Source organism: Lissotriton vulgaris, chromosome 3_1, assembly GCF_964263255.1.
Source record: "Lissotriton vulgaris chromosome 3_1, aLisVul1.2, whole genome shotgun sequence".
NCBI classification, from domain to species: Eukaryota; Metazoa; Chordata; class Amphibia; order Caudata; family Salamandridae; genus Lissotriton; species Lissotriton vulgaris.
The window spans coordinates 1,068,906,501-1,068,921,797 of record NC_141689.1 but is presented as its reverse complement, the minus strand read 5'-3'; the positions used below and the strand labels follow the sequence as shown (position 1 = coordinate 1,068,921,797).

General features: G+C 44.8%; 1 protein-coding gene across 2 annotated transcripts in view; it reads right to left on the bottom strand.

Moving 5' to 3' along the window:
• The window catches only part of LOC147727410 (prostaglandin reductase 1-like), a 437,573-nt gene that overhangs the window by 105,412 nt on the left and 316,864 nt on the right, over positions 1-15,297 (bottom strand). For both annotated transcript variants that reach the window (XM_086961489.1, XM_086961490.1), the window contains one exon: positions 15,147-15,252. In XM_086961489.1, coding sequence (XP_086817615.1) covers positions 15,147-15,252 — 106 coding nt within the window. The remainder of the gene's footprint in view (positions 1-15,146; positions 15,253-15,297) is intronic.

Sequence of the window (15,297 nt, the reverse complement as noted above, 5' to 3'; positions counted from 1 at the left end):
CTACTATTTAGTATTAAGCTCACACCCCTCTTCAATTTTAAAGGCGTACTGGTATACCGCCCACCTGGAGCACGTGCCCCATTTTTATTCAGCCTAGGGTCTATATTGGAATCCATAGCCCTTGAAGATCACTTTGCAGTGTTAGGCGATTTTAATTTCCACCTTGAATCAAGTAGTGACACAGACACTGCATGCCTCTTAGCGGATATGGAAACACTAGGTCTGTATCAACGTATTTCTGCTCCTACCCATGACGCTGGTCACACTCTTGACGGCATTTTTACTAATATTGAGTCGCTACATATTTCAGATGTCCTCCCCCTGGCATGGACCGATCACCACGCCATTTTAAGTCATTTAGCTATCCCCGATGCCTCTAAGAGGAGGGCTGTTAACAATAGCCCCAAACAGGTGAGAGCATGGAAGGACATAAAGGCGGGGACATTGAACACATTCCTGGCTAGAACATCGCCATTGCTGTCAGATGACCCCACCGCTGCCATAAATCAGTTCAATACCTGGATCAATCAGGCCACACTTGAGCTAGCGCCCGTAAAATCTATCTCCCAGAATCGAGCCTCCCCCAGTGCTCCCTGGTTCTCGGATGAACTTAAAAAACAGAAACAATTAAATAAACAAAGAGAAAGACTTTGGCGGAAGCGCTATGACCCAGAAAGTAAATCATTATATAAAGACTCACTTGCCCGGTACAAACAGATGATCGCAGAGGCGAAAAGAGCCTATTATGCCGCACAAATTGAGACTGCCAAAAACTCGTGCAAAGAGTTATTCGACATCACTAAACGCTTGTCGGGTGGCACGCACGACCTCACACCACCTCCCTCACAACATCTTTGCGACGCCTTATCTGATTTTTTCTTCAAAAAAGTTAACGACATCTATCAGGCTTTTTCTCTAAACACGGACTCTACGCCACTATCCTTGTCCTCCACCTCACGGGATAACACACTGACCTGCTTTGTCGAGCTCACTATGGATCAGACAAGGAGTATTATTTCAAGAATCAAATCAGGTTCTGCATTAGACCCGTGTCCGCTCAAAGTTCTTATGCCAGTTATGGACACGTTGATACCGGCTATAACTCATGTTTGCAACACTATGTTTAGCTCCGGAATTTTCCCGGCTTCTCTGAAACATACGTTGGTCAAACCCCTCTTAAAGAAAGCCAATTTGAATAAAGATGACCTGAAAAACTATCGTCCGATAGCCAGTCTTCCTTTCCTGGCTAAGGTAATAGAAAAAGCCATGAATCAGCAACTGTCGGAATTTGTGGAGCAGCACCAGTTGCTTGATAACACCCAGTTCGGATTCCGCAAATGTCATGGCACGGAAACTGCCCTTCTAAAGGCTGCGGATGACATCAGAGCCATACGAGACCAGGGGGGGACAGCACTCCTGGTACTGCTGGATCTTTCGGCGGCCTTCGACACGGTCGACCACAAGATCTTAGTCGACCGTGTCGAACGACTGGGGGTCCAGAAAACTGCTCTGGACCTGCTTGTATCGTTTCTGGCCAATAGATCACAAGCAGTATCTCTAGGACCCTACCAATCATCGAAGGTGTCTCTGCCGGGTGGGGTCCCTCAAGGCTCATCCCTGAGTCCGACACTATTTAATATCTACGTGTCGGACCTTGCAAATGTCATCAAAGCATTTGGGATGAGCCTGACCTCCTACGCCGATGACACCCAATTGGTACTGGCTATCAAAGGGGACGGGGAGGAAGTGGCCAATCGATTCACGAGAGGAATGATGGCAATAGGTGACTGGATGGCCACGAATTGTCTGAAACTCAATTCAGAAAAAACGGAAGTGGTCATCTTCGGTCACCTCTCCCCGGGCTGGTCACCTGTCTGGTGGCCACCATCTTTCGGTCCCCCGCCAAGTCCAGCTAGCAAAGTGAGAAATCTAGGCGTCATCTTCGATGCTGGCCTCAATTTTATGGCACATGCGAATAAAACTGCGGCTTCAGCTCATATGAAATTGAGAATGATTAGGAAAATACTACCTTTCCTACCGAACACGGCCGGGAAAACACTGGTCAGCTCACTAGTCCTGTCCTCCTTGGACTATTGTAATGCTCTATTCTTAAATGCCCAAGTCCGAGTGACAAATAAGATGCAGTCAATCCAAAATGCAGCCGCACGAATGCTGGCTGGGATCCCCAAGTTCGCACCAGTTACAAACATCATTAGGGATCTCCATTGGCTCCCGATACGCAGCCGTATCAAATTCAAATCGCTGTGTATTGTTTACAAGTCACTCAATAATCAAGCTCCCCACTTTCTCAAACAGAATCTTCTCCATCATGTCCCAACCCGATCTCTTCGTTCCTCTATTCAGAACTTCTTGGCTGTGCCTTGCACTAGAACAGTCACCTGGGGCGACAGGCGTTTCCTGGTTGCCGCCCCTAGACTCTGGAACACCCTTCCTGCACATATCCGAGCAAGTCCCTCCCTGTTCACATTCCGCAAACAGCTAAAGACGTGGTTATTTGACCAATAGCCTTGTATATCTTCTTTACCCAGTTGCTGATCCATCCCTTAACTAGCGCCGAGACGCCCACGGGTATTCGCCGCGCTCTACAAATGTCAATAAATAAATAAATAAATAAATAAATATATATAATACCAACAATCCCTTTATAATTTAAAAAAATTAATTTCTTTATTAAATATTTCATTTTTTTTAAAACTATCTCTTTTTAAACAACATTCTAAAATTACTCCTCACCCTTATCCCTTATAAAACCAACATCTTGCTACTAAGTACAAAAACAATTACTACACTCTTTGTTTAATTACTCCCCTTCCTTAACCCCTATAAATACAACATCCTGCTCCTAAACTGTAACAACAATTTGAAAATATTTACATTTTAATAATTATTTTTAAATAACTCCCCAGACTTATCTCCTATAAACTCAACATCCCACTCTTAAAATGTAATTAAAAAACAATACAAACATTTAAACATAAACAAATGTATTAAAACATTTATAATAACTAATTCAACATAAACAGAATAAAGAAAACAAACATTAAACAAAACAATCGATATAATCAAAACTATATATTTGCCATCGATATTTACAAAAATCAATATTTCTACATTACATAAAGATCAATATTTTTAACTAGGAAAACCCCCCTCAATATTTTGCACCATCCATATTCTTGACTCGATATTCATGTAAATAGATATTTCCACGTCAATATTCTGTATCTGCAGCCTTCAAAGTTCTACACCTGGGGAAATGTTCTCATACAGTGTCCGGGGGATGATCCAACATCCTCCATGACCGAGACTTTGCGCCCACCATGCTTGCGGAACGATTTCCCCTGCAATCATAATATGGCGGGGGGACATTGCCAGTCAGATGGCAGAGGGCCCACCACCGCATGGCTGGCAGTGGCGGGCCATCCGCCATCTTAATCAGCCTCAATATTTTTATCTCCTACTGCGCGAATCTCTACAGTCTCCCACCAGAAACTCCTGCCTCCTACATCACTGCCTTCCGGCTCTGCCGTACTCCAGATTTATGAATCCATTCAATGCTACGCAATGTGGATTCATATATCTGACTTTAGAGGGTTGCGTCACGCAAGTACCACTTTGTGTGGTGCAAACATCATGCAGGCCCCTCATACATATGCCCCTTGGTCTCGTATTCCCCAACCAGTAGTTGGGGGGAACACCTTGCTTAGTTTAGGGCCCATTCACTAATATTATGCCTCTGGCTCAGAACGTTCCTAAGCCCTGCATGAAGGAGAAGATATGGCCACAATTTATTCCTGAACCGTTGATTTGGGGCTGAAGGAATGTGGGTAGATCTTTACCTGGCAGTTGGAACTAGTATCTGAAACTACCTATTAATTGTAACCTTAGGTAGTGTTACACAAAGGGAGCACTTAGCATAAGCTTTGCAGAACTCATCGGACTGTGGGCAACTCTGAGGAAAGTGCGAAGGGAGAACCATTAAGTGCCCCTGCCGGCCTTGACAAATGCCAGTGCTACCACTGCCTAACCTTCCAACTCACACACAGAACTTTTAGTCCTTTTCAAGGTCAACTCATGGCATAACAATGGCCTAAATTGAATTGTTAGACACTCAAATGTGGGGGGGGGGCGTGGTTTCAGCACCAACAAAGATGATGGTGTTGTGTTGAGCTCCGACCTCCGCAGGAGACTTTATTCACTTCGGGAGGGATCTAGCAATCGGCCAGCAAGGGAGACAAGTATGCATCTCCTGTTGTGGGTCTGGTGAGTTGCTGGAGCCTTTTGGGGATCCGTGCATTTCTCCTTCATAAGTGGCCAGCCTGCCGGATTTTGCAGAGCAGTGAGAGATCGAGCCTGCCATTTTAGAATGCAGTGGCTGCGTTTCCTCACACAATTCCTCTCCTAGGCAGTTGTTTGTGGAGCTTTTCATGCTCCTAAAAAAGGTGTTCATTTTCATTAACTAATTTCAATAAATGTATGCCTTTGGCTCCCACAGCTGTTTTTACTTTATGTGAGAATATATTTGTATTCAGTATCTTTTGCTGTGTGCTCTAATTTTATTTTATACTTCAGTTTTTTCTAGGCATTCTTTCTGGTCCTTTTATATATTTTGCATTGCATGAATCTCCTCATTTAAATATTTTTGTCAAACAGCTCCTCAGTTTGTTACCATTTCTTCTCCATTTATGGGGAAAATAAGGAATCTTAAACTTTCTTGTCCCTAAAAGAACATTTTATTGTCTGATTCAGGCTCCAATCACAATGATATGGTTGGGGCCGCTTATCAGAAACCTGGGTCTCACTTAGGCACCATTCCTAAAACCTTTTCATGTGATAAAATGGCGGCGAGTTCAAATAAAAGACAAAAAAAGACCCTTCTTCACAAGTGAAGCCTTTCTTTCTTCAATATTCCTTTTTTGCTGTGCATCTTATAACCCTTTCTTCCCTTTCCTTCATCATTAAGCTAGCATTTTGTTTCTCTTTCTACTTTATTCTTCGTATTATAAAATTTTATACTTTAGACGTAATACTTGTACACAATATCATTAAAGCATCCCATTTGGGGCACCAAGATAGAATATTAAAAGGCTAGGTAACCATATTAAATGGAAGAGGGTATTATCCCACTTAGCCATACTAAAAACAGATCAATCAATCAATCAATCAGGGAGTTGTGAAGAGCGCTATTCACCTGTGTAAGTCTCAAGGCGCTGGGGGGGAGGTTTTAGCAGCTCTGATCAGTCGAAAAGCCAGGTCTTGAGTATCTTCCTGTAGATGTTCAGGGAAGGGGCTTGTCTGATGTTGACCGGGAGCTCGTTCCAGGTCTTGGTCGCAATGTGGGAGAAGGTTCTTCCTCGTGTCCTGGCTTTGCGGATGCGCTGGGTTCCAGCGAGGTCGGCGGAGATTTCTCTTGGGTACGTGGAAGGAGATTCTCTCTTTGAGGTATTTGGGTCCAGTGTTGTGGAGGCATTTGTAGGCGTTTGTAAGTATCTTGAAAGTGACTCTCTTCTCTACGGGGAGCCAGTGGAGGTAGGGTAGGTGTTGGGTGATGTGTTCCTGTCGAGGCACGCCGAGGACAAGTCTTGCTGCAGTGTTCTGTATGGTCTGTAGTTTGTGGATGAGAGACTTGTTGATCCCGGCATAGAGTGGGTTTCCATAGTCCATTCTGCTGGCTATGAGTGCGTGGGTGACCAACTTCATTGACTTGGGGGGATCCTTTTGAAGGTCTTTCGGAGGATGCAGAGGTTGTAAAAGTAGTCGGAGGCAACGCCGTTGACCTATCAGGTCATGGAGAGGGAGGAGTCGAGGATGATGCTGATATTTCGGGCGTGGTCCGTGGGAGTGGGAGGGCTGCCGAGGGCGGCGGACCACCCGGTGTTGTTCCATGTGGAGGGGGGGGTCCAAGGATGAGGACTTCTGTCTTCTCCGAGTCGGGCTTCAGGCAGCTGTTGCTCATTTATGATGGGAGGTCCTTCATTGCTTCCTGTAAGTTGAGCTTGGTGTTGACGGGGTCCTTGGTGAGGGAGAGGATAAGCTGGGTGTCGTCAGTATAGGATACTAGGCTGAGTCCGTGGTATCTGACGATGGAGGTGAGGGGGGCCATGTAGATGTTGAAGAGTGTGGGGCTGAGTGACGATCTTTGGGGTACTCCGCAGTTGATATCCGTGGGTTCGGAGACAAAGGGTGGCAGTCTGATTCTTTGGGTTCCGCTGGTGAGGAAGGAACTGATCCATTCGAGGGCGGTTCCCTGTATACTGGCAACGTGGAGTCTGGTGTTGAGTGTGCGGTGGGAGATGGTGTTGAATGCTGCGGAGAGGTCGAGTAGTATCAAAGCTGTGGTGTGTCCTTGGTCGAGGAGGGTGCAGATGTCATCTGTGGCGGTAAGTAGGGGGATGTATGTTATTACAACGCATACTTTTACAATGCATGCCATTACAACAAAACTTTTACAATGTAACATCCATACAACGCATGCCATTACAACGCATTTCACAAAACTACCATTACAACGCATTCCATTACAACGCATACTACCTTTACAACCCATACCATTACATAGCATGTAAGTATTGTATAGGGTAGGGGTAAAATTTACTATTCTAACTCCAGGGGGTGCAACAGTAGGGTAAATGTTGGATAGTGTAGGGGTAAAAATTACTATTCTATCTCCAGGGGGTGCAACAGTAGGGTAAATGTTGGATAGTGTAGGGGTAAAAATTACTATTCTAACTCCAGGGGGTGCAACATTAGAGTAAGTGTTGGATAGTGTAAGGGTACTATGCGTTGTAATGGTATGCGTTGTAATGGTATGCGTTGTAATGACTGCATTGTAGTGTCATGCGTTGTAATGGTTGCGTTGTAATGGTTGTTTCCCGAGTAGGGCAGCCTCGGTGCTGTAGTTGCTTCGGAATATGTATTGGGAGGGGTCGAGGATGGAGTTTTCTTCGATGAATGTTGTTAGCTGGGCATTGACGATCTTCTCTGTGACTTTGGCTGTGAAAGGGAGGAGGCAGATTGGTCAGTATTTCTTGAGGTCTGTGGGGTCTGCTGACAGTTTCTTGAGCAGGGGTCTGACTTCTGCGCGTTTCCAGTCATCGGGGAAGGTGCAGGTCCTAAAGGCGGTGTTGATGGTGCGCCGTAGTTCAGGAGCGATGGTGTGGCGGCTCTGTGGTAGATGTGCGGTGGGCAGGGGTCCGTAGGGGCTCCTGAGTGGTCGAGGTGATGTCCTCGGTGGTGGCTGGGGTCCAGGAGGAGATAGTAGGCATGCTGGCATTGCTGGAGTGGGTGGTGGCTTTGGTGTCTGGTGTTTGGTCATTGAAGTGGTCGTAGAGGCCCTTGATTTTCAGATGGAAGTAGGATCCGAGCATTTCACAGAGGTCCTGGGAGGGGGTGATGCCCGTAGTTTCGCTGGTGGGCTTAGTGAATTCCTGGATGACGTTGAAAAGTTATTTTGAGTTGTTGGAGTTGGTGATGATCTTGTTTTGGATGACGGTTCATTTGGTTGATCTGATGCATTGGTGGTATTCTGTCATGGCTGTCTTGTAGGTGATGTGATCTTCCATGGTTTTGCTGTTTCTCCAGTTCTTCTTGAGAAGTCTGCAGGTGCGTTTGGATTCTTGGAGGTTGGTGGTGAACCAGGTGGTTTTTATGGGGTGCTGTCTGTTGGTGTTGCGTAGGGGTGCAAGTTCGTCTGCGCAGTTGGAGACCATGTGTGGAGCTCTTTGGCTGCAAGGTTGGCATCGGTCGAGGAGGTGGGGGTGTTGTGGTTGAGCTGACCCTCAGTGATTTTGCTCCAGTATCTTTGTGGAGGGCACGTTGCAGGTTTGGGGGCGGTGGGTTTGTCGACGCTGAAGTGTATGCACTGGGGGTCCATCCAGGGGGTTGCATGGTGTGGCTGAAGTGAATGTTGTTGCCTCCCGTGAAGATGGGGTCGAGGGTGTGCCCTGCCTTGTGGGTGGGCGTGGTGATGAGCTGTTTCAGGCCGATGTTGGAGAGGTTGTCCAGGAGGATAGTGGAGTTGGGGTCGATGGGGTTCCCGAGGTGGAAGTTCAGGTCTGCGATGAGTATGTAGTCCATGGAGGTGATGGCATGTGGTGCAATGAGGTTGGCGATGATTGCGGCGAACGAGGTGGGAGGTCCGGGGGGTCTGTAAACGAGGGTGCAGCAGAGAGTTGTTCTTGGGCTAGTTTGTATCTGGAAGTGATGGTGCCCGGTGGTGGAGAGGGGGTCATTCATGATAGAGAGTCAGAGGAAGCTCTTATGTGCTATGGCGAGTCCTCCTCCTGGGCGATTGGGGCGGTCTTTCCTCTGGATCTTGTATCCCTCGGGATGGTGGTGGCGATGTCGGGTGCAGAGACAGCATTGGTCCAGGTCTCAGTGAAGAATGTGACGTCCGGTGAGAGGGTGTCATGGAGGTCCTAGATTTCAATGGCATGTCTGTGTGGGGAGCGCACGTTGAGAAGGATGCACCTTATGGTTTCGGGGGTGTTGGCGTTTGGTGCGGGGGTGATGAAGGTGTTGAAGGTCTTGTGACAGTGGTAGCAGGAGAACTGTCCTTCAGTGGTTTTTGGCGTGGACAGTTGGCAGTTGTTGTTTCTTTAGGCGTTGAGGGCGAGGAGGGTGGGTGTGTGGTAGCGGTGGGTGGGCGGAGAAATAGAAGTTGCCAAATTAAAAAGATGCTGTGTAGGTAAACTTCAAGTTACTGTTGTTTCACAGGAGTCTGATTCTGAAGGTTGCTGTATTGTTGTAAAACTTTTGATTGATAACACCTTTAATAATTTTAATGTGTATGGTCCAATTTCTGTTGATAATACATTTTGGGAAAAAAATATCTGCTAAGTTAACAGTGTGTGACAAGGATTATTTTATATTTGGTGGCGACTGTAATCAAATTAAAAAGGTTCATTTGTTTATACTATAACCGCTTCCGCGCTACCGCGTTTTCCCGCTGTGCGCTGGATTTTCAAAAATCGCGGGCTACGTGACAAAGCCAGCTCGTCATGCACGTAGCGCAGGTAACGCCCATGACGAGCTGGCTTTGTCATCCGCGCGGAAGTGGTTAATGTACAAAATAGATCCACCATTCAATGTAAATAACTAGTTGATAGTTGGAGATTATATCACCCGGACCTCTGGGAATACACCTTTAATTTGAACTCACATCATTCACAATATTGCATAGATTATCTTTTCCTCAGTAAATTCTTGGCTCAGCATGTCCTTCAATCTGACATAGGATCCATACATGATCATGCACCAGTATCTACGGACCCTGATCTTATTCCTTTCTCCCATGTAGGTAGATGGTGTTTTGATAACTCACTTCTTTTGGATTCTGAATTCACTTCTCAATTCTCAATTTGAATCTTTTGGAGAAGTGTGGCTCAATGATTAGAGCGGCAGACCCTAATGCAGAGGTCTAGGGACCAGGGTTCAATTCCCCGCCTCAACGGGTCTTGGGCTCAAAATTCCACGGACCTGATTCTCGCCTCGGTGTCTATTACAATCATGGAGTCCCGCTCTGCAACTCTGGGCAATAGCTTGCTTAATCTCCACAACGGCCCCCACAATGCTAAGGATGCTTGGCCTTCACCTTGGGGGTGCCCAGGAGTGGACGCCTCACAGGGAAAGCCAGGATGGGTTCCACAGCGGTATTCGTACAAGCGCCTTGAGACCCTTGCGGGTTAGTAGTGCGCTATACAAGTATCAATTTGCTTCTGAATTTTTTACTATCAAGAACACACCAACTCTTCGTTTGCAGGGGTTTGGGATTCCTTCAAGCGCAGTGACAAAAGGCTTTATAATACGTATGCAATCGCAATCAGACCTATTACTTACTAACATTAAAAAATTTGAGCCTGCCTATTACCACTCTAAAAATTAGACTTCTCTAAAACATCTAATTGAAGCCAAACTTGATTTAATAGATTAACTACAAATGCGGCCTCCAATTTCCTGCTGAAAAGTAGTGCATGTTATTATGGCGGTCAAAATAAAATGGGGGGAGTGCCTGCAAATAATTTAAAAATTAGGAAAGATGTAACTAAAATAGAATCCGTACGAAGCAGTGCAGGGGCTGATCTTTTTAAGGATAAGGATATTTTGCATGAATTTTTTACTTTTTATACAACTTTATATTCTCCAGAAATCAAACCATCAAAATCAGATTTGACTAAATATTTCCGACCAGTCTCTGTCCTACGTAAAGGGAAAGCTCCCCGCTTGGATTGCTTCAATATTTAATTTCTTAGCCACTTTGCAAAACTTCTCCTTCCCAACCTTTTACTTTTACATAATTTTTTGCCACTAAAGGGGCTTCTTGTGGCGCCTTTCAAGATGCCATGATTTCTTTGATTCCTAAAGACAATAAAGATCCCACACAGTGCAAGAATTTCCGTCCCTTCTCGTTAGACAATACAGATTATAACATTTTTGCAAAGATTTTGGCTTTACGTAATGATCCTGTCCTACCTAACCTAATAGGTCCTGAACAGTTTGGTTTAGTTAAGGGTCGATTGACTTCAGATAATGTTTGGGTTCTTTTCAACATCTTAAAGAAAGCCTCTACTCTGGATCATTCTATTGCTCCTATTGCTTTGGATGAAAAAAAGACTTTCAATCGACTCTGTTGGAATTTTATGTTTCCGGTTTATGGTATTTGAAAGCCCTATTATTTATCATTTTTAGAAATTGGTCTGGGCTCAATAAGATTTTTAATGTTGTTATTCCTTTTGGGATTTACTAACTTTCTCTTAAGTAGTTTGGCACCTGAGTGGTTTGTTAGGCTTTACACTAATAGATTTACTACCGGCTGTTGCATTTCACCTAATCCCATCAAATTGGAAACAAGCTCTAAATGTCACTTTGAAGTCTTGGTGGAATGTCATTTGTTTTCACCATAGATTCGATACCAACTATGTCACTCCTATATCTCTTTTGTTATTAAAAGAGATCATTTATGGCTTTCCACTAACCAAGGGCCCCATTAGGATGGCGGACGGACTTCTGTTGTGAAATGGGACCGCCTGCCATAAGGACGGGGCGTCCAGTGGGGGCCATTAGGATGCGCCTGCCACACTAGCGGGCGCATCCTGCATTCATGACATTGTGGCGGGCGGTATGCCAGGACGGCATGTTGTGCACTTCCATGCACAACATGGCAGGCACCGTTTGTAGCGGGCAGATCGCCCCCACCATACGGGCAGTGGCGATCCGCCTGTTATCATAATGGGTCCCCAACTATTTATACCTTTGAACCTAATCCGTTATTATTATCTCTGTACCGGACTAAGTACAGACACCACCTTGAATCCCTCCCACTCTGCCTTTGTATAAAATTGTAATTTTGTTTTTCAAAACAATACAAAAGACAAAACGTGTTTGTATTTTTTTTCTCTTGTTATAATACCTACAGTTTCCTAGATATTGTTGTTTCTTGATTTGATATAACATGCTACATTTGTTCTCCTTTTTCTTTCCCCTTCTCCCCCTTTTTTTCCTTTTTATTATTATACCATCAATTTCAGCATAAAGTTCATATCTTTTCTTATTTTTTTTTCATTTTTTTAATCAAAATACCTAATGCTTGATACTCATTACTTTTGTTTTGTCCTGGATTTTGCTGGTATATGTTATTTTTAAATGGCTATTTCTCTACTGTTTTCAAATAATCTCAAACTTTAAAAAAGAGACTCTAATGTGATCTGTACTGGTCTGTATAAAAAAGAGTGCTAATGTCTAGCACCAGACAACTTTTGGGATTCACAGAGAATTCCAGGAGCTTTCCCAGGAATTTTTATTTCTCATAGCTACCCAGGAGTACTCACGTCTAACCATGTATACATTTGGAACTAAATCTTACAAACAGAGACATGGCTTCATGGGGTGTTCTGGGTGTTAAAACTAACAATAGTTGGGTATAGGTGTTTTCAGTCAGGTATGCTGAGATGTCTTTTGGATTTCTCCAGGAATGTTTAAATGCGCACAGACAAACAGGCACAAGAGGGGCAGTTCAGGAAATTGTTAAAGACGTGGATTTTTAGAATATCGATGCTTGTTGCCTAAACCTTATTTAGGTTTTGCCCTATATAGCTGAACTGTTGTTACTCACAGCAGCAGGAGACTCCATTAGGAGTGGCAGTTGTGCTATAGAACTACTTTTCATTTCATTTCATTTCACACTCTCCCTCTATGTTTTGAAAGTCCTAAAAATGTTTGCATATTACAAATTTGTGTTTTCTCTTAGCACTTCTACCAATCTACATTTCTCTCCCTCCACTGCCCCTTAGGCCCCTCCTATGAATGCTGCTTGGCGTATACTATTTTTTAACATTTTATGCCAGCCTGATTGCTGGAAAATCTGAAGCTCACACTCCCAAGCTTACTGACCAAGCTACACTCCTGCTTACAAATGTATATTTCCAAATGAGAAAACATTTTTCACTTGGAGCAGCCATACCCAATACCCACAACCAAGACCATTTTTTTGGTGGAGGGGGAGAGGTTCCTCCCCTTTCTTACCATAAAAACCGATTTACTTACCTGTAAAAGTTTTCTAAATGCCCACAAGCCTGCAAGACTTAGGGCCCGATTACGATGTGGTTAGAAAAGCATTCTCACATAGGGCGTGATTACAATGCGGTTAGGAAGGCCTCCTAACGGCATTTGCTCCATCCGAATCGGATCAGGAACATGTCTTCCCAACTGATGGCCCGATTACGATGCGGTTAGGAACATAGGCTTCAGATGAAGTCAATGGGGGCCCACCAAATCCTATCTGGAAGTCTCCGGATGCATTGTACTCGGTCGGTTGGACTCTCCCGAGTTGAGTAGGTCGGAAACCATTTCCAAACTAATTCAGTCAGGAAGATTTCTGAACCGCCTTATAATCAGGCCCTATGAGTGTTCACCGACATTTCCTGTATCAATCCCCGCCCATAAATGTCCACAACTCATCCCTGTAAAGAAGATGTACTTATGCTGGTATAATTCTATGCATGAGCAAATCCATCGTAATCGCAAATTCATTTTTTGTGACTAACAAATTTGAACTGTCCCTCCAAACTGCTGCTATCTGCATATCTGTGGTACAAAAGAGGGTGGTAATGGACGGAGCATCTGAACCAATCAAACACTCACACCAAGTCAAAAGATCTGGGTTTAATCCATCACCGTTCTTTAGCCCACTCTGCCACACCAGTTCAGACATGGCTATATGCAAATCAGTCTGACCCTGTGCCTCATGGAAACAGTCCATCCCGAACTGCCAAGCCACGCCTTCCCTGGAGCCGAAACAAGCTTCCGAGGACCGGTTTCTGGCATTCCAGCCATCTTCACCCGGCTTACTTGAATCCAGTGGCAACGTGAGCAAGGGACTCACGTCTGAGCATACCCTGCCACACTTATGGTGGCCAAAAGCGGTACAAAAGGGGTGGTAATGGACGGAGCATCTGAACCAATCAAACACTCACACCCAGTCAAAAGATCTGGGTTTAATCCATCACCGTTCTTTAGCCCACTCTGCCACCCCAGTTCAGACATGGCTATATGCAAATCAGCCTGACCCTGTGCCTCATGGGAACATTCCAGCCCGATCTGCCAAGCCATGCCTTCCCTGGAGCGGAAACAAGCTACCGAGGACCGGTTTCTGGCATTCCAGCCGTCTTCAGCCCGGCTTGCTTGAATCCAGTGGCAAAGTGAGCAAGGGACTCACGTCTGAGCATACCCTGCCACACTTATGGCGGCCAAAAGCGGTACAAAAGGGGGTGGAAATGGACGGAGCATCTGAACCAATCAAACACTCACACCCAGTCAAAAGATCTGGGTTTAATCCATCACCGTTCTTTAGCCCACGCTGCCACCCCAGTTCAGACATGGCTATATGCAAATCAGTCTGACCCTGTGCCTCATGGGAACAGTCAAGCCCGAACTGCCAAGCCATGCCTTCCCTGGACCCAAAACAAGCTTCCCGAGGAACGGTTTCTGGCATTCCAGCCGCCTTCAGCCCGGCTTGCTTGAATCCAGTGGAAAAGTGAGCAAGGGACTCACGTCTGAGCATACCCTGCCACACTTATGGCGGCCAAAAGCGGTACAAAAGGGGATGGTAATTGATGGAGCATCTGAACCAATCAAACACACACACCCAGTCAAAAGATCTGGGTTTAATCCATCACCGTTCTTTAGCCCACTCTACCACCCCAGTTCAGACATGGGTATATGCAAATCAGTCTGACCCTGTGCCTCATGGGAACAGTCCAGCACGAACTGCCAAGCCATGCCTTCCCTGGACCGGAAACAAGCTTCAGAGGACCGGTTTCTGGCATTCCAGCCGTCTTCAGCCCTGCATATCTGTGTCATACAAGTGTGCAAATGTTTTGTTAATCAGCATGACGACTGCAGCTGAAATTTTTTTACTGAATTTGCTTTTGATTTTCCAATTTATCTTGTACTAACATTCATTAGGAACACGAGTTCTCGTCGATTTATACAATATACACTATGCTCTAAACAACAACAATCTTTCCTATACAACTATACATTTACTTGAGAAGCATGAACAACTCACCATGTAATAACTTCTTTAAATAGTGGTTCTTACTGCAAAACTGCCATTGGAAGCACCATATATGGGAGATGTTCCCATTACTAACCACAGAAGTGTGGAAATATCACGTGGACATTCTGGGATTAACATTTATGACCTGTACATCACCACATTTCATGCGGTGAGCAGCCATACCACTGTGCCTTCCTACATCTGTAAAGGTATTTCACATTTCAATAACCTATCAAAAGCAATCCCCACCCTACACCCAGCTGCCATCTCAGTGGTTCTTTTCTAAACTTTGAGCATTTTATGAAATATTCAACAGCCTGAAGGTAGCACACTGTCCCCACCCAAAGATTACACATTCCCCCTAAGATAACATTTTAAGGGTGGCAACTCCTCACAACCTAACACCGACATGCCACTTCATCTCTCTTTCTCTTCTGTGCATACAACCTTCAAATTAGCAGTCCAAATTTACCTAAGGAACAATTTTAAAAAGTGTGCAACCAAAAAAACTCCAAAAATATTAAATAAAATCATACCTTCTACCCAAAACTTTGTAGGGTTTACACAATACCTTTTTGAGGTGATGCGTCATTGTATAGAGATATTGCTCCACATACAGCAATCCTCCCATATTTCTTCATTTGAAGCAAAGCAATGCTTGAGAATTCTCCTCCCACCTAAATGGAGGGTTAGAAAAATACTAGACTGATAAGCTAAAAAAG